This window comes from Colias croceus, chromosome 12 (genome assembly GCF_905220415.1).
Source record: "Colias croceus chromosome 12, ilColCroc2.1".
Lineage (NCBI taxonomy): Eukaryota > Metazoa > Arthropoda > Insecta > Lepidoptera > Pieridae > Colias > Colias croceus.
The window spans coordinates 2,462,902-2,482,974 of record NC_059548.1 but is presented as its reverse complement, the minus strand read 5'-3'; the positions used below and the strand labels follow the sequence as shown (position 1 = coordinate 2,482,974).

The following is a 20,073-nucleotide window of genomic DNA, read 5'->3' as shown; positions in this document are numbered from 1 at the left end:
AACTTGTGTATTCTTATATCTGTCAATTGTGATAATACCCTTACGATTCCCGTACACACGCTTGTGTGCGTAAGCCATTTCGAATGTGTTGTATGAAGTTTCCCTACTGGTTGTAACTGTATACTGTGACGGAACATAGTACGTAGTGGTAATTATAATTAAATGCAATTTGAACCATGTGTGAATTATTATAAGAGATCAGTATCAATTTTATAGCGGAAATATCTCGTAAACATACGTTCTAGTCTTATTGTTTTCGTTTTAGGTAGGACTGATATAAAGAAAGGCCATAAAATAATTGATTGTATATAAATATTCGCACTCTGTAAAATTATCGTTAAAATATGTATGGAAATAATTTGATTCGAACATATCCTTCAATATTACGCCAACAGGCACAAACCTTACGTGTTCAATACAACTAAAGTTTCAAAATAAACAATATCCAATTTAGCAACAACAATAAGTAACATATAAAAACCGACACACATTGAAACTTACAACAAATACAGCGACAAACAATCTAATTTGCATTATAGAGCACTCGTGTTATTTTTGTAATTGCCTGAATAATTATCTGACCTAATTACTTGAACATGTGCTTGTGCGCAATTAATGTGTATCGTATACTAATGTTTTGTTCCTTATTGGCCAATACTATACAAGAAGCTACAATACATAATTATGCCATTTGAATTGTAAAAACTAACCGTAAATTAAATACGATTTGACGACACGCTCTACTTATTTGTCGTTCTGAATGTTCCGTAAAATGTGTCATATTTACATATAATGAGACATTTTATTGTCTTTTACAAGCATAAAAATGCACATTTTAAAAGGGGTCCTTTGTTAAACTTAAAACCTTACTCACGTAAAGACGTCAAACTTTAGTAGTAACCTCTAAAGTCTAAAGTGAACAACACATAGAAAACATTGAAATCTGTACGTTAGATTTATACCAGTAACATTGCACTGTACATACTATATTATATTATATTATATCAAAAGGTCAAACAGCTGATAAGTGACTCCAGCACCAACTCAACGATGACGATACCAACTGTGACCTCACACATGATTTCGATCTTCCGCTGTTTGTCACTGAATGCAACTTCGTGTTCACATGGAGACAATTTTCCATTCATATAAAGATACGATACATTTAAAACAATATCACAAATTACAATATAACAATTACTGTACAAGGAAATTGACAAGGATATGAAAATTTTCCAGCCCGATAGCAAATTTATCAAGCTAGAAAATAGCTTTTTTTTAATGTTGAATTCATCTTGCACACAACACTAAGCCAGAGATATTATAGTGAATACATTAGCAGATACAATAACCAAAAGGCATTCAATCTCCAGACTAATAATATCTAATCGTTTAACCTGCATAGAAATAAGTCCAGAGAAACGCACCACTCGGATTCGCTATCCGCTATTCAATTTTCACTTATACCATTACTGCTCTTACTATATGAAATTGTAATAGAAGTTATTAGTTTCTAGCCACATTTTCTCCCGCTTTGTCTAAAACTGAACAATTTATTTTTTAAAACCTGCCTCGAGAATCACACAATCTCTTAAAAAACCGGATCAAAATCCATTGCTTTTTAAAGATCTAAGTTTATATAGGGAAAGACAGCGAGAAGGGACATTGTTTTATACTATGTAATTGTAGTGATTATATAAAAGCAATCAATTATCTTTTAGTTGCATAGACGTCAAGGCTCCATAGTCCATACTGCTACAATCCCGCTACTGTCTCATAAAACAATAGACGCTATTAAATTCAACCGCACAAATCAAACAATGCTAAGATCAAACCATGTATAAGTCGTGTCTAATTAAACACACAGCGAATAATTAATTATTTTAACCAACCTTGAGCGAATATTCGATGGGCGTCTATCTAAGCTTCGTTAAGCTGTTGTTGAATTAGTATCAAGATAATTCATGAATACGATAGTATAATATGAAAAGCCTTTAGCTATCTATTGATATTCGTTGCTAAGAACTACGAAACTAAGTAAGACATGTTTAAAACTGATGACGAAAAAGTACATGTCAAAATTTGCCAGCTTCCATTCTAGGACGTTAAGTCCTCGACACTGTCAAGTACACTTGTCATGCAAATTGTACCGTGTTTCATCTCCTACTGATGTTGCAATCACCATTGTTTCAATCTTATGAAAGATTAAGCTCCACATGCCTTATCGTGCTGATATTCGTGATAAAGGTTCATTGATAAGCAGACAATTCGTTGAACTCATATCGGCTGTTAAGGTCGTATATTGAACTTGGGAAGTTGATATTAATTATACATGCGATAATTGTTAATGATTGCAGGGCTTCATTGGAGTGATTGTTCGAAATTGCGAAAGTATTTTCTTTCCATTTATTATGGACGCATAGGTTTATTAACCTTTTTAGGTAAACGAACAGCTACTTGGAATAACGGTTGACCCTTTCTGCGGTCAGTATTTAAATCACTATAATATTATGTATTACCATTTTCCAGTATCAAACTCTCGTTTTCGGAAAAACCTAATTGATAAGTAAAACTAATAAAATTAAAATGCTAACGGTTCTTCGATTTCGGCATATCATTTGACAAGCAACACTTCAGAAAAATACCACGCACTTTTCTCTTAGAAACGTAAGCCTAAAAGAATAACATTTTTTTCCATTAAAAAAAAATCAACACTTAGATATACAGGTACAAGATACAACATTGAAAATTTTATATTTACCTTGCTAACGATGTTTGCCTTTCAGCTTCAGGTAACCTATGACCTTATGTCTAGAAAAATATTTTAAAATTACACAAAAGAGTTACTTACGAAGCCGTCACATAAATGGAACAAGATAAAGGGTTAGGATAGTGATCTGAAACCCTGTCAAAGGATCTAACATTTTACAAGAATGCACCGAACAAAAGCTTACAAGAAGACCTTTCAACGTCTAAGATAATGCCATTGTAGCAACAATGTAAAAACGTTGTATTTTCCATTGTTTAGAATATAGATCATATTCCATTGAGTGCTTATGAGAACTCTTAGTTAGACAACAAAACCTTTGTCTGCACTGCGTATAACTAAATTTACTACTTTTTCTTTGTTTTATTAATTAACTGGCTTTCCGCCCGCGGCTTCTACTTCGACAATAACTTCAACAAATATATTATACTAAAGCCTTCCTCGACAACCACTCTTTCTATTAAAAAATGCTTCAAAATCCGCTACGTAGTTACAAAGGTAGGTATACAAAGAGTCCATAAACAGCGTGAAGCAAGTTTGTTTTATTTCAAGCTCATATAAATCTATTATAACTGAATATATTTCGATCTTGATTTTACACGTATATTACTGTCTAGTGTATGTCTATAATACCTTTTTAACCAACTTCAAAAAAAAGGAGGAGGTTATCAATTCGGCCGGTATATTTTTTTTTTTTTTTTTTTTATGTATGTACACCGATTACTCCGAGGTTTCTGAACCGATTTACGTGATTCTTTTTTTGTTCGATGCGAGATGGTGTCGAATTGGTCCCATAAAAATTTTAGTCGGATAGGCCCAGTAGTTTTTATTTTATGAGCATTTTTGTCTGTAGGTATTTGTAAATTTTGCAAGTGCAAGTTGAAGTCGGTTGTTTTTAACGCAGTTATCACTTGTTATTTTTACTAATATATTACAACACAGAACTTCCAAACTTATTTCCGTAAGAATCGGTAAAGTACCTGCCTACTTAACATATTAATTATTACAAAATGACGCATCCACCATTACTCATATTGCATTATCAATGCGCGTACGCACGTCTAGAAACAAGATGTAACGGTTTCGTTTCACAATTATACAATTACCAGCCGGCAGTTTTTGCCCGCTTTGTCTAAACCTTAATAAATTATATACTAAAATCTTCCTCGAGAATCACTCCATGTATTAAAACCGCGTCAAATTCCGTTGCGTAGTTTGAAAGATTTATGCTTACAAAGGGATATAGGGACAGAGAAAGCGATTTTGTTTTATACTATGTAAGCGAAGTAAATAAGTTTGTAGAGATTATACGAACAATAAGCGGTAATGCGAAAACGGTTATACTTCGAATAATAACCTAAATAGTTTAGTTTGAAAGTGGTTATGTGATACTTAATGAGTTATGCTGTGAGAAGCTTTAACATAATCCATGTATTATTTAACGTGTTCGTTTTGAGTTGGAGAAATTTGGTCCATCACTTCCTTATTATGTAATGCTTTGTATTATGAAAGAGTTTTTAATCTCAACTGTTTAAAAATATTGGGATAAACTTTAAAAATAAATTTCAGTTTGACTAAATTAATAAGACTTTTTTATCTTTACATTTTCAAATGTATAAATGGATACCTAAATATAAAATAACCCTCCTTCTGTCTCAGTCGGATAAAAACAAGTGACAAACTCGTTAAAATGTCATACAACCTTCATTTTCTCAAATACAATTTATTGTTTTTACACTAATACCTGTTTCAATTGTGAAACCTTCACACGTCGCATTGGCTAGGTCACTTTTTCTAACAAAACAGAAAATTGTTATCTTGAAGTACGTACCTTGTAAGTTGTAACAAATTGAAAATTAATGAAAATTCAGATACAACTAATGTAATCAGTCTCTCGTATCCTCCCCCATCCTTTATATTTTAATGTAAATTATTATTTCGTCAAAATAAAATTAGTTACTTACATCCCTGAAACTAAATAAATATAACTTTTTATCAGATAAATTGGTTCCAAAACCATTTTTATTTTATTTAAGTAAATTAATGTACAAAAACCGAAATGGGAAACAATTTATTTATAAACACTTCAATACAATTTCTTGTTCGTAATGAGTTTATTTCTGATAATAATTAATACACCACTTAACACATGTTATGACACATGCCTCGATTGATCTACTACGTCTCACTACTATAAATGGTATCAATTAAAAACTTTTATAGAAAATTATAAAATCTATTATATAATATTAGTCGTATTTGTGACGACACAAAATGTTTACAAGAACTGGAATGGGCTGTTTCACATTTAATTAGTAGATTATCAGGTACTTATATTAGTTAATACAGAAGGGTGTAAAAAAACTAAACAAAACGCAAACTTCTTCATGATCAACTATGTAAATAGTTTTCGATTCTGACGTTCCCCGTAATAAATGCACGCAACATATGCCAAGTACATGCATTTAATATTATGGTTGCCGCTATTGGGATTTCCAACAAAGATTAAACTTATCGAATAACCCGCAAACTATACAAAGTAATGCATAAAATCCGAGGTGAAAATACGTATAATCCACGCTCGGTAACTCGATATAAAGTAGACTTATTGTCACACCCATATGCATTATCTTAGTAACAATATTGACTTAGATACTATTATTAGCATAAACAAAAATTTGTTGTGTATTCAGCAAAATTCGAGACATCTAGTAAACATAAACGACGATGGCGTGATCTCAGTGTATTTTTGATAACACCCAGACGACCTAATTCTTTATCGAAATGCATAACAAGCTAGTTGACAGTTACGTCGATTATTATTTACGTACTTCTTAAATAATCGACGTAATATTGGTCTAAGATCTACAGGAGCTGTATTGACAAAATACAGTTTTAGATCCATTATAGGTAGGGAGATTTCGTCAACTTTCTGGAAATATCATCGGTGTTATGGAAACCATTACGCAAAATTCTAATCACAAATCATACAATCGGTATATGCGTTGTCTTATATAATGTGTATTGTTAGTAGGTTAGTATTTCGACTTATTTCTATACGAAGTCTTGTCACATATATCGAACCATATTATCACTGGTTTAAAGGTTCAAGTAGTTTACTGACAATATTTTCCCTATAGAACACTGCATAGTGCACACTATTAACATTATGATAGGTCTTAAAACAAGCATAATTATCTCAAATCTCAATTACACTTTTAGTGTAGCTGTGTGTAGGGAGATGAAATTAAAGATACCGGCCAATTAAATTTTATATTTCTTCTAAATTAAACAAAGATATACTATTTATATTCTCTAACTACAAAACGTGGGTCGGTGGCGCGAGCTATGGGACAACTGAGGGGCGACGCTATGTGACTGTGCGACGCGGCCGAAAATCCTGCGTCAGCACAGCACCTACAATATTCCCCCCTTTTCAAAAAAAATGTGGAACATTTTTAAACAAAATCAAATTAAATTATCTTTATTTAGATTACTAACTCGCACAACGAACCCTAACAATTCTGCTGACAGACAAAAAATAACAATGTGAAACATAATACAAGATTAGTTCAGGAGTCGGTGTAACATTTTTATAAACACACGAACATTTATTTTAAAAAAAAGATACTTAACATATAAAAATTACTAGTCTGCAGCCATGGTGTTTGATATAACGTTATGATGTCCTCTCTTGGCATCATTGCGGCCATTTGCCAACAATACAATCTAATAAAGTCCTACGATCGAACAACATAACATTACATACACACAAACATTATAATGTAAAGTAACATTATTAATAAAAAAATACGCAATGTATAATATTAAGGTATCATGCACCTAGTACATTAACATGCAAATAAAATCATTCACAATTAATACGAAAATATAATTAAAATTGTTCCCGTCTCTTACACTATGACGATAGATACAATAACAATGCAATATATGCAACGTCATGACATTAAAATTTTAATAACACACAAAGAAATATAACTGCAATGAAAATTATTATGATTCCAAATATATTAATTTTATTTTCCAGCTTTGAAACATTGGAAATACTTTCGTTAATGACAACACTTTCCTTGGTTTGATTTAATCCCATAGTAAAATTGTAAAATATTGTATATAGAAAAATAATTGTATAAAATGTATATATTTAGTTGTATATAGTTTGAAAATAAAAATGTTGAATAAAATATTTAAATATAACCATTCTTTAAATTCAAAGAATTACGTGACCTAAAACAACAACATACAATTTGCAACTTTGCATGATGCAATAACAATGGCTATGTACATGATTAAAACATAAATTTACTTGGCGTTTTTCGTATTCGCCCTGATCGTGTAACATAATTTTTACAGCTGGATTTGTCTGTCTCAAACGTTACCTTTTTAATTACCTTTTTTGTATGTAGCGAATCATTAATTTTACTATCACTCATATTAACAGACTTACCTGTGAACTTAGACACAATATTATTATCATCAGGTAAAACGTATGCAGGTTTTAACCTATCTACTGAAACGTTAAGTTGTCTGTCCATTAATTGAATTTTAAAAGTTTTATCCTTTCTACTAATGACACGATATGGCCCATCATAGGGCGGTTGTAATGGTTTCCGTACGGTGTCATTTCTTAAAAATACATATTCGCAATCAATTAAATCTTTATGAATGAACATTTTACACGGTAATTTATTAATTCTAGATACCGGTTTCATACTGTGTATAATCGACCTCAATTTATCAACATAACTATGTTCGTCACACGGTTTTATATTACTTGTGTCATAAAAATCACCAGGCAGCCTTATATTACTGCCATAAATCATTTGAGCTGCAGTTACGCCTGTGTCTAATTTAACAGTTGTGCGTAACCCTAACAATACTGTTGCTAGTTCATCAACCCATGAATTACAATTTAAACGAGCCATAAGCGCTGCTTTTAAAGATCTATGCCAACGCTCTACTGCACCGTTGCTCTGTGGATGATATGGGGTGGTCCGCAACTTTTGTATTCCCATTAATAACATAAGCTGCTTAAATAAATTACTTTCGAATTGTCGACCTTGGTCACTTGTAAGCCTAAGGGGACAACCGAACCTACAAATCCAACCCTCATACAACACCTTTGCCACAGTCTCCGCAGTAATTTCTTTTAGAGGAAAAGCCTCGGGCCACTTGGTGTACCTATCTATGATTGTTAGACAATATCTAAACCCTTCTGATGAAATTGGCAATGGCCCTACAAGATCAATATGTATATGCTCAAAACGGCTCGAGCCTTGAAAACTTCCTAAATCGGATACAGTATGTTTTGAGACTTTAGCTCTTTGGCACTTAATACATGTTTTAGACCAAATTCCTATATCCTTATTCATTTCTGGCCAAAAATATCTATCTGTAACTAATTTTTTTGTGGCTCTAATACCCGGGTGACTTAAATTATGCACAGCATCAAAAGCTAAACGTCGAAATTGTTTAGGTAAATATGGTCGAATTCTATCTGTGGATGTTTCACAATAAATTTGTTTATTACAATCGAACATTGCAACACGCTTAAGTGTAAATTGACTGTTTACGTTTGACCGGTGTCGCATTTCTGCAAGTTGTTCATCCGTTTCCTGCGCTCGGGCGAGTTCTGCGAAATCTAACACGGTGGGACATGTTATTGTTTAAATTCTCGATAACGTGTCAGCGACTATATTTTCCCTACCTGTTACATGACGAATATCTGTACAAAACTCACTAATAAACATAATTTGCCTAGTTCTTCGAGCAGTTTCCCTATTTGTACCTATTTTACTAAATGCAAAACAAAGTGGCTTATGATCTGTATAAACTATTAATTCGCGCCCTTCAACCATGTTGCGAAAATGAACAATTGATAAATATATCGCTAATAATTCTCTATCATAGGTACTATATTTACGCTGAGCTTCCGTAAGTTTACGTGAAAAATATCCTAAAGGTTGCCAAATATTGTTAATTTTTTGTTGTAAAACTGCACCTATACACGTATCTGAAGCGTCAGTCATAAGAGACAATGGAGAATCTAAGGAAGGATATGTCAACAAAACTGCATTTTTCAAATCGATCTTACATTGTTCAAAATTTTGTTCTGCTAATTTATTCCAATTAATTTTACTTTTGTCTTTCCGTTTCGCACTACCAAGATATTTATTTAACTCTGACTGATGTTCAGCCGAGTGAGGAATATGAGATCTATAAAAATTTAACATGCCTAAAAATCTTCTAAGTTCTTCTATAGTACTAGGCTTAGGAAAATCTAAAATTGCTTTAACCTTGTCTTCGAGCGGCTTAATGCCCTCGGTAGAAACTTCATAACCTAAAAACTCTAATTTTTGCTGACCAAAACTACATTTTGAAAAATTGATAGTTATACCGAATTGATTAAAACGATCAAAAACTTGCTCTAAATGTTCTCTATGCTGACTTTCGGATTCTGAACTGATAATGACGTCATCGATATAAATAAATAAGAAATCTAAACCTTTTAAAACTGTTTCTTGCATGATACGTTGGAAAGTTTGCGCAGCATTTCGCAAACCAAATGGCATACGCATAAATTCAAATAAACCAAAAGGTGTAATAACTGCTGTCTTTTTTATGTCATTTTCTGCAACAGGCACAGAATTATAGGCTCTATTAATATCTAATTTAGAGAAAATTTTCTTATTACCCAAAATATATGTAAAATCATGTAAACGTGGTACTGGATAACGATCTGGCTTCGTAATTGCATTTAAACGTCTATAATCACCGCAAGGCCTAATATTACCATCTTTTTTGGGAACTATATGTAGTGGACTTGCCCAAGGACTACTACTCGGTCTACAAATCCCTAACTCTTGCATAACAATAAATTCATTTTTAGCCTTTACGTACCTGTCAGGAGGAAGCTGCCTCGCTCTCGCATGCACCGGCGGTCCTGTCGTCTCGATATAGTGACAAACATCGTGTTTTGGCGTCTCTTTGTAAGAAATAGGTTTAGTTAAATCAGGGAATTTATTCAATAAATCGGAATATGGACATTCCATAATTGTTTTTAAAGTGGGCACAGTAGAATTTGAGATATTTCCCTTAGTACTCAAATTAGTTACTTGATCAATCAATCTACGTCCGTTTAAATCAATTAATAATTTATGATTAGCTAAGAAATCCGCACCAATAATTGGTTGCTTTACATCCGCTAATATAAAAATCCAACGGAACGGTCGTCTCAGACCCAAATCTAGAGACAAAAAATGAATACCATATGTTTTAATTTCCGTTCCATTAGCAGCAAATAATTTATATTTATTACCTTCTGCATAAACCTTACTATACACCACACTACGCGGGATGACGGACACATTTGCACCACTATCAACTAAAAAGTTTAGTCCTGAATTTCTGTCCAAAACACTGAGACGGTTATTTCTGTAGACTCGGTCGCAGGCACCCGTCGCTGGCTGCACCGATGCTAGTTTTCCGCTGGTTTCTCACGCTGACTAGGTTTCCAGTTGCACGGTTTCACACATTTCGTCGCTTTGTTTTTATATTTGTAATGGTATTTACAAAGCCAATTGGGATTATGCCTTTGATTATGTTGAAATCTACCTCTTGACCTGGATCGTGACCTCGTTCTAAAATTTGATGTATTATTTCTTGTTTCCAATCTTCTCAGTCGATTATTTAATTTTTCTATCTCACCAATCAAATTATTTTCTGGTCTGTTGCTTAAACTGGACTGTTGAACTGCTGATACCGAGTTTAAGGGTGTCATGCTCTCCATAACTTTATCTGCTATTGATGCTAAAATATCTTCACTTTTACTCTCGGATACGGCTAACACAGTTCTTATTGCCGGCGGTAATAAATTTTGCCATAAAACTAGAAGTGTTTCTGTTGTTACTCGTCCACGCGCCAAATCTTGCATTTTCCTCATTAATTGTGACGGTTTTTGATCACCCAATTCCATTTCGCCAATTAATTTTTTTATTTGTCGATCTTCCGATTCTTCAAAAATTTGTAATAATCTTCTTTTTAATTTTTCATATTTTCCTGTCTCCGGCGGGCTAATTAAAATGTCCGTGACTTGCTCGATGACTTCTGGCGTTAATTTAGAAATTACTATTTGGTATTTCGCTTCATCTGACATTTTCTGTGGCGTTAAAACTGCCTCCGTTTGAATAAACCATATTTTCGGCGATTTCTTCCAAAAATCTGGGATGCGGGACGTAATGGAGACTGACGATAAACTTGCAAATTCTTCTTCAACCGGTTCCATGGTGATATTTAATTTTTATATGTACTTTTGTGTTATTAAATTTTATTTAGTTATTTAAATTTTACCGCTGCCACCGCCCTGTAGTTTCTTCTTGAGTTGTCCGTATATATGTATTTATATATTAATTTTGAATATTTATTCTCCCTACTACACACTCACGTCGATATATCACGCCGGTCGAGATCACGTCGGGGTCACCAATTTAGTGTAGCTGTGTGTAGGGAGATGAAATTAAAGATACCGGCCAATTAAATTTTATATTTCTTCTAAATTAAACAAAGATATACTATTTATATTCTCTAACTACAAAACGTGGGTCGGTGGCGCGAGCTATGGGACAACTGAGGGGCGACGCTATGTGACTGTGCGACGCGGCCGAAAATCCTGCGTCAGCACAGCACCTACACACTGTTGACTTGTATCCACTATCTACACGTGGTCTTCCGCGTTTGTTGCATGCTTATTGGCTCATGCAAAGCAAATATTTGATATACCTAACTCAAGTATGTTTTAAACATTGTTTGACCGTCCTTGTCAATATTGACATGTGAACACATTATGCGCAGTGACCTTTCCATAACCCATATAGGTATTGAATATATTAAAATGGTACCCATTCTTACAAAACAGTCTGATGTTATCAGCTATACGTAAATGAAAAAATTACTGTATAAAAAACTTACGACAAGCGTAATTGAGCCCAAAAAGGTATTCGAGATCTATGATTATATCTGCTTTTTATGCAAGTTTTGAACTAATTTAAGATTGTAAGTTTTTCCTCTTATTCTCGTTTGGCAATTTAAATAACAACATGTATACGTGTTCTTGTCTTTAATAAATTATACCTCAATTACACTAGAGAAAGGAAAATAAAACGGTTGGTTACGCTCAGTGGTAATAACGTGACGGTCGTCTAGGTCCAATGGTTGGGTGCTCGTTACAACTAGCGGGTCGCGAGTTTGTCCCCAGGAACCATAGCATTAGAATGACATATCTTAACAATATTGTTTGCTATACTCAAATAATTGAAAAATAATTGTCATCAAGAAGTTAGTTAAATGGTAGCCAAGTAACTGTAGACATTTCCATAGAGATGATGGCATTTAGAGATGTTCTTGAAGGCAGACACAGGCTTCATGCTTGGCGTGCATATAGGCGACTGTTTTCATAAAAATGGTATTCTCTTACTATGTAAATAACTGTCAATTGTAGTAAAGTATACAGCTCTTACATTGAAACATCTTTAGTACAATTTACAGCACATTAAAATTGAAAGTTATGAAGCTCGAGTCACTGATACACGGTCGTTCCAATCAAAGTTGTATTTAAAGTGTCCTTAAATCTATTGCGTAAAGACGGGGTCTTATACTGTATACGTACGATCAAAATAAAACTGTAAGTCTGTACGTTAAACATCAATTGCAGAAATAATATATCATTAGGAAAGTACGTGTACTCCTTTATATGCGAAATCTATGTTTCAGATGTGTTCAGTTTATCAATATTTATACCACTGAATTCATATAACTATGAATAACATTTTTTCATGTTATTACATATATAACATTATTAAAATCATACGTCATTCTCGCTCATACGGCTCAACGGATCAAATCAAATTTGGCAGAATGGAGGACTATCGACGTGGGATAGGCTATTTTCAGTTCGTAAAATTTCCATACTTCTGGTCGCCAGAAGCTCGGATAAATAGATATTTCACGCAAACAGATTTTAGTGGAATATAATCAATTATTCAGATCAACATTTCACGCCAAACCGTAGTAGATGCTATACCTTGATAGAAAGTGAAAGAGCATTAGTGGTAGCATATATTATAAGCATAGCGTTAAATAAATCGAATTTATATTATATACTTATTATACGCATAACATACTGACAAGTAAGACATACCTACTGTAACTCAGTATTCATCTCTTTTACAAACCAATCAATCGTAAAAAGTAAATACTATTAACGTTTAGTATGTATACTATAACACTGTTATAATACTGATAACACTAACCTACCCACAAGCATATTTCGCTTACCTTAACGTAAATCTTACAAAACTATTAATTCCTCACTTGAATAGACAAAACCGCGTTCAGCCATAGTCTACTTCAACAACAATAGCAGATAAGTAACAAAAATTGCGTGTCGCATACACACAATCATACTCAAGTATTCACAGTGAAACCGAAAGTAAAAGTATGCCAAGATAATGCGGCTATATACGTTGTGTATCGTTAGGGTTGCCAGCTTATGGTTATGAAGAAACAATGAGCTATCCATGCTATAAAACCATGGCAAAAACCAACCATTACTACCCAATACAAAGAGCTTGTACCTCACATTTAAGACTTAAAAGATTTGTTGAAAGCTTTAAATTTCAAAGTGCCGAAGTTATTGTTCTTGGATTATAGTTAAGATGACGTTCAATGTACCAATACCCTTGTTGTTTGGTTAAATAGTTAACGACACAACCTTTTTACTAAAAATATAAGTCAAGATAACGAGAATATATTATATAGTTCTTAAGTGGATCATAATAATTTATTTCCCGATCTTGATTTTATTCATAAAGACCACACACATTCAATCAATAAAGACCACACTAAAGATAAGAATATTAATTTATTAATAGGTACCAGCCCTATTCACGCTCCATACAATTATCTACTGACCGTAAAATGCCGCAAGGTTTGTTAACAACGTTAGAGGCTCATCTCGTAGTTTTTCCACAAAACCGGTCAGCTTATTTACATTAACATTGATTTTATCTCAGTTTTTCCGGAAGCATTTGTCGAATTTTAAACGACATTGAATTAATGACTCGATGGATCCGTAGCAGGAAAACAGATCAAGTGCGTAGACCACGTAAAAAGGGTTTTGTAAGATCATAATGACGAGGAAAAGTCAGAGGTTCAATTAATTTTTTATTTCAATATGCATCATCAGGTGCTTAATATTCCTGCGGCATACCCAGTGTCCGATGTGTTCAAACGTGCTTCTTTTTGTTTTGATGTACCTATCGTTTGCTATGTATTTGTTCATCGTGTTTAAGAAAACGTACCATAGATGATGACTTATCACTTTCACTCCAAAAAAAATTATTCACATGCAAATAAGACTTAAAATATTCTCTCGTGTAAAAATTACATCCTAAACGTTTTGTCAATGTCTTAAGCTCAGTGTTAAATGTTAATAGGCAAAGTATTCATAATCTCTAGAAAAATTATGAGAAAGTTAAGATAAATTGAATAAAACAGATAATAAATGGCAATAGAATCTATACAATATACGTGAAACAATTTATCAGAGCGCGGAATCCGCAGTTTTACGTGAAGTGTCTTACGTGTTTTGACTACATCAGTATTGAATAGGATTGTTCATAATATTCTGTATCTATTTCGGCACCTGAACTCTTATCATAAACTATCACTATTATCAGACTTATAAAACATCAGACAAAATTATTAAATAGATTGTTGTGATAAAAATATGTTTAAATCTGGACACTGCAATCAACTTTCTTCGTATCTAAACTCTAATATATCATTGATCGACTTACCTTATCAAACGTGATGGCCTGCGTAACCGAGACAAGCAAGTCTTTCTTTTTTTCCACCTTATAGCCCATGATCTGGTTCTCCCTGACCGTGTGCACGACGATGCCCCTCGAGTCCGGGCTCCAGGCGATGTGGGACGCATAGTCGAACTCAATATTGACCCGAAGATTCCTGTGGTCCTTGTGACTTAAGTCACGTATGTCCCAGAGAATCACCGAACCATCTGCGCAAAAAATTTACTATGGCAGAGAGGCATGACAAAGGGATGATAATTTTTTAAGCCTAATTATTGTTAGTATAGTATAGAAATTGTACCCTTTTCAAAAGCTGCTAGATAGAATAAGAACAACTACAGTTTTAATAAATTGTCATGCTTGCATCGAGTTTAGTTTTTTTTTTCTTAGTGGTTATTAAGTTATATTTGCGAAACATCTTAAACTTTAAAATATCCTTTTATATAACATTGGACATACAAATTAACGTTTTTGTATACATTATAAGTAAATTCTCTACGCTTGAGTGCCACAACTTGAGGTAAAATATTTTGTTAATACTTCCTCAGTTGAATTAATTGCAAACGACAACAAAAAAGTAACGTTTTTGTCTTAACCTCGATGTTGTAAGAAAAAAAAGTATCTACTTACTAAGAAAAAAATCTGACATTTTAATTAATTATGCAACCGTATATATAAGGAATCTAATGTCAAAGATCATCCACCCATAAGTAATCCATTAGAATGCTTTACTTATATTTATGTAGGTAAACATTTTAATAATATTCTATAAATGTAAATGGTCCCCTACTTGTCCGATGGAATTCATGTATTGTAGTCACGACGGACCAAATTATTTTATTTTTATCTGGAGGCTTCATATTGATGTGTATTGTGTACAATGTCAGACATCACGGTCGTGACAATAAAACGCATTATAGTCAACCTTGCATCCTGACCGCACGTAGGCAGTACCGCCCACAGTCTTTAATTAAATGAAAATATTTCGGGGTGGTTTATTTATTTAATTAATTTCTACCTTTTATGTAGTAATTTGCTATGAAATAGCAAGTTCGTTAATGGGTACAGAATATGCAAGATCATTAAGTTCTGTAAAAGCCCACGTTTTAAGATAACGTGTTGTTAAATAATAAAAACATCTGTTTTTACTATCTTAAATACGCTGTAAAACCGTAGGTACTTATTTTTTCTTGATTCCTTTCTCTGGACCGACGACGCAGCACCGCGTGATCCTATACCTGCTTCGGGATGGGCAGTTACGAGTAATCCATTCCCTAACATTCACTAATAATACAGTAAGCTTAATTTCAGGCTTAAACAGAGAGCATAAATCTGTATGCGTTCAAAAATGTACCTTATTATTCAGAGAAAGCGTGCATACGGATAAGTAGGTACCATATTTTTTAACTCAATTGGATCGACAATAACAATACAAGGAGGTAGGATTCAAATGTAAATAAAGTTAAATCTTAATCCTAAGATCTTAGCATACATAATAAGAACATTCATATAGACAGCATAGGTTCTAAATAAATCATATGTTTTATCTTAAGTCTTCACTGAGACAGTTTAAACACGATGTGTCAACACCAACCATTCAGCAGGCTATCTCGGAGCGCCTGCACATAGTATTTCAATATCTAACTCATAACACTTTCCGTGGTGTACATAACATTACAATTTAGTAAACTGGGTAAGCGTGCAGCAATGCGGGAACCGGTAAAAGGTCACCAGAGCAGATATCGAAACTGAGTCACTGTACCAAGGCCTTGGATTTCAGCGGCTGTGAGCGCAAGAGCACTGAATAAGTGACGGTAACTGACCGTTCAACCGCGCACTGCTTTGAAATCGCTACTATTGCAGCGTGCATTCACTTGGCAAATCTGTGCTCATTGTATACAGCCGACCACGCTGTGTCATGAATGAGCTGCATTGTTGTACTTATTTGGTAGTGTATAGAAAAAAAAATGTTAAGTTCCCCACTGCGTTACTACAACCAAGTCAGGTATAGGCTATAGCCCAGGGGATAGTAAGTAAACACTCATTCATTATGTTTTAACTCATATATAGTTTGATGCCTAAATTGGATGGTTTGGATCAATATTTATAGAGATTGGTTTACCAGTATTAACTAGAATACGCTCGCAACCAATTATAAAGAATAGTGTTATTTTAGTAAAACGGCATGGGCTTTCCAAGCACAATTTTTTATAGTTTTAAAGGAATAGTGTCTTTTATTACGACTAGGGCTTTCCAAACTGTTATTATCTTTATATTTATTATACGATAAGCCATAAGGTAAACAAAGATACAACACAACCAACGTCAATCAATTCTCATGCAATCCGATTCATTAATGTTAATGCAACGTTTCTGATAAACTCACGTAGCTAGAAGACAAAGCGTAAACATTTCCAATAAACACGTGAACTGTTTGAGGTAAATATTTTTCCTCTAGACATTAGCATTAATAAAAATCTCGACATGTTGCAATAAACATCGATCGAGACGACTTGTTACTCTTCGTTTACCTCGAGCGCGGGCGTGTGACGTCAGCGAACTCAGCTGGATCCCTGATGACGTAATGTCCGGGGAAGTTCGCCTACGCGATACGTACAGGAAATTTGAGGAAATAGTTTGTTTGTTTTTGTCTCTATAAGTTTTTTTAGATATAATCTGTGTCGGATGATATCAATGTTCGCAAGTATAGTTATGGACTATGGTATATCAACACTTAAGATAAGGATTTATATTCTCATGCAATTTTTAACGCATTACGCATAAGTTGCAATTTGCTATGCTACACTTCTGAGTTCTGACCTACGCTAAGTTAGTTGTACTTGGTCATAATTAATTATGTAGAGTTCTGGCGTTCACAAACGTTCGTAACGTTTATTAATTAATCACCATCAATGGAAGGTGGTACTAAATATTTTAAAATATTCTACTTTGACTATAAAGATTAGTATAATTATAATTTACTTATATTTTCATTTGCATAGCTATCAATTTATTTGGCTTACAGCCGACAAATACGTGTATAACTAGTTTGTATCTACTATATTTGTCTGCACTTCGAAATAATCCTTACAAAATAAACAGTGGAAAATATATTGGGTATCATTGCCAAACCATTTTATCAATACGTACTTTATTAAATACATTCAGAATTCGTTCACCTTCAGTATACCACCTACCAGACTCATGGCACATCTTTTTGTTTCCCTTGGAATGTTTTTGTAATACTGAACCTGTTTGCCTTCATTGCCCACATGCTTATAAAAACGTATGATTCATTTGGTTGGTCTTTTTAGTGACCCATCAATGGCTGTTAGTTCTATCCTTATTTCCTCTGAACTAAATGGGAGGTCGTTTTTAATAGTGAGATAAGCTTCTACTCTTTTATGTGCATGTGGTAAAAACGTAAAACACTTAAAACAAAGTGAGTGATAACATGAGGAGATTTGATGGAAGAAAGTAGAAATACAACAAACATCAGCATTTAAGCTCCATAACGTAATATTGTAGTATTAAAAACTAAAAATAAACTCCAGTACGTAGAGATGCATAAATAGTAATTTCCGTATAGCTGCGCCAAGGTTTATCATTTCAAAGCATTAAATATTTTATTCGTAAATCAGCGAAATCCTCGCATATTGTACATAATATAATTTTATGTTAATCACAACTCGTCAAACATGTATGTACGAGTGAAACAGGTTTTTAGGTCAATAAAGATCGAATAATATTCACACACATAAATCGATATTCCTAAAAAGATGACAGTTTGACCTAGTTTTGATAAACGCTACATCTTTAACCTCAAAGAGATGATAAATGTTCAACAATTAATAATAAACGACACTTCCCTTTATGCCTCGCATATGTAATATGCAATTTCAACTCACGGTCTCATGGTTCAACGTACTTTCAAGGGAACAAGGAAGTCGCGGCTACAAAAAACTCAAGCCTCCAAGTCATCTGCGTAGGTATTATACATGCCCATAACTCGTCTATGTTTATACTTTATAGATACAGTCGCACACGTTGGATCACATAATAACGAGTTGTTCATTTAGTTGGTGAGTAAAACAAAAACTTGTCTGTGTCAGTATAAGCTCAAGGTCCGAGGCTCTAGTCAGTTCTTAACCATCTTCCTTCAGAGGATTTATGTAAATTGCTAGTATTTTTAATTAACTAAGATGTGAACGCATTAAGCGAATTGTCTGTCGTTTTCTTAAATACATGTGATTTCCAAGTACTTACCGCAGTTAGCATGTCAATCAACCAACAACCAACGTTGTAATAGATATTCACTATTCATGTTCATTTATTTGGATCTTAGGCACGCTCGCATAAATTTTCAACTGCTACAATGAAATACAACAATCGTTAAAATATGAAACATATCGTCTACGTAGCATGCCTTATGTAAAGGGGGAGGGGGTTCACGTTGTCGACATAGGTGGCTAGTATGGTGTCATGGCGCCTCGGTGGGGATTCACGTAGGCGTGTCGAGGAGCAGTGACGAAACGGCCCCACACTTTGTGCAACTTATTGCGAAACAATTACGAAGCGGAGGCGAACTCTGGAAGGCCCATGGCCAAACGAACCAATATTGTCTCTCATTGTACAACCAGGCGCTTCAATTAAACACGCAACTCTAAGCTATATCAGCTTCCGTTAAAAGCTAAATTCCTATTCAAATAGCTTCTCACATCAATCTCTACATACTTACCAACTTACCAGATTTACTAGATTTTGCCTACGCATTGGGGCTCAATACAAATGTTGTTGATTCAAAAGTAGGTTAACTTGTTTCAATTTACGAATACAATCGACAATCGCGTAATATTCATGATAGAGCCTTTGTTAATATTAATGATGAAATATGCGTAAGATTTTATGTCAAAACATAAATTTTCGAATTAACTTCCATAATGCTATTGAACAGTTCCTTTTAAAACCATAACTTTGAGAGCGAGAGTAACATGAATTAATTAAAGTGATATCAGCGATAAACCAGGTCAGTGTTGAATATATTATATAAAGAAAACGTTGAATTCTACATAACATACCTACTCGTACCATATATAATGTACACTTTGAACTCGATCAGCAGGATGACGTGGCCGCCGCTCTGTAGTCTCCAACTAATTCTTGGAAGCAATGACTAACGATTTATTGGAAGTAAACGTAAGAATACCGTTTCATATTGCTCAAAATATTTGGCGTATGGACCGAGAGCGATAACATGATAAACTTTGGCAAGCATATGCATGGACTATTTATACTCTGTTATCGCATTAAATATGAAGCAAATTCAATAAAATACTATGCCGTAAGAGATAAGATAGACGCGAAGATAAATCCACGTCCCATTTGCCGTTGCCAATGTTATCAGTCATATCGAATGAG

General features: G+C 33.8%; 1 protein-coding gene across 1 annotated transcript in view; it reads right to left on the bottom strand.

The window, feature by feature from the left end:
• The window catches only part of LOC123696515 (transducin beta-like protein 2), an 83,558-nt gene that overhangs the window by 23,345 nt on the left and 40,140 nt on the right, over positions 1-20,073 (bottom strand). The window contains exon 3 of the mRNA XM_045642772.1: positions 14,644-14,864. Coding sequence (XP_045498728.1) covers positions 14,644-14,864 — 221 coding nt within the window. The remainder of the gene's footprint in view (positions 1-14,643; positions 14,865-20,073) is intronic.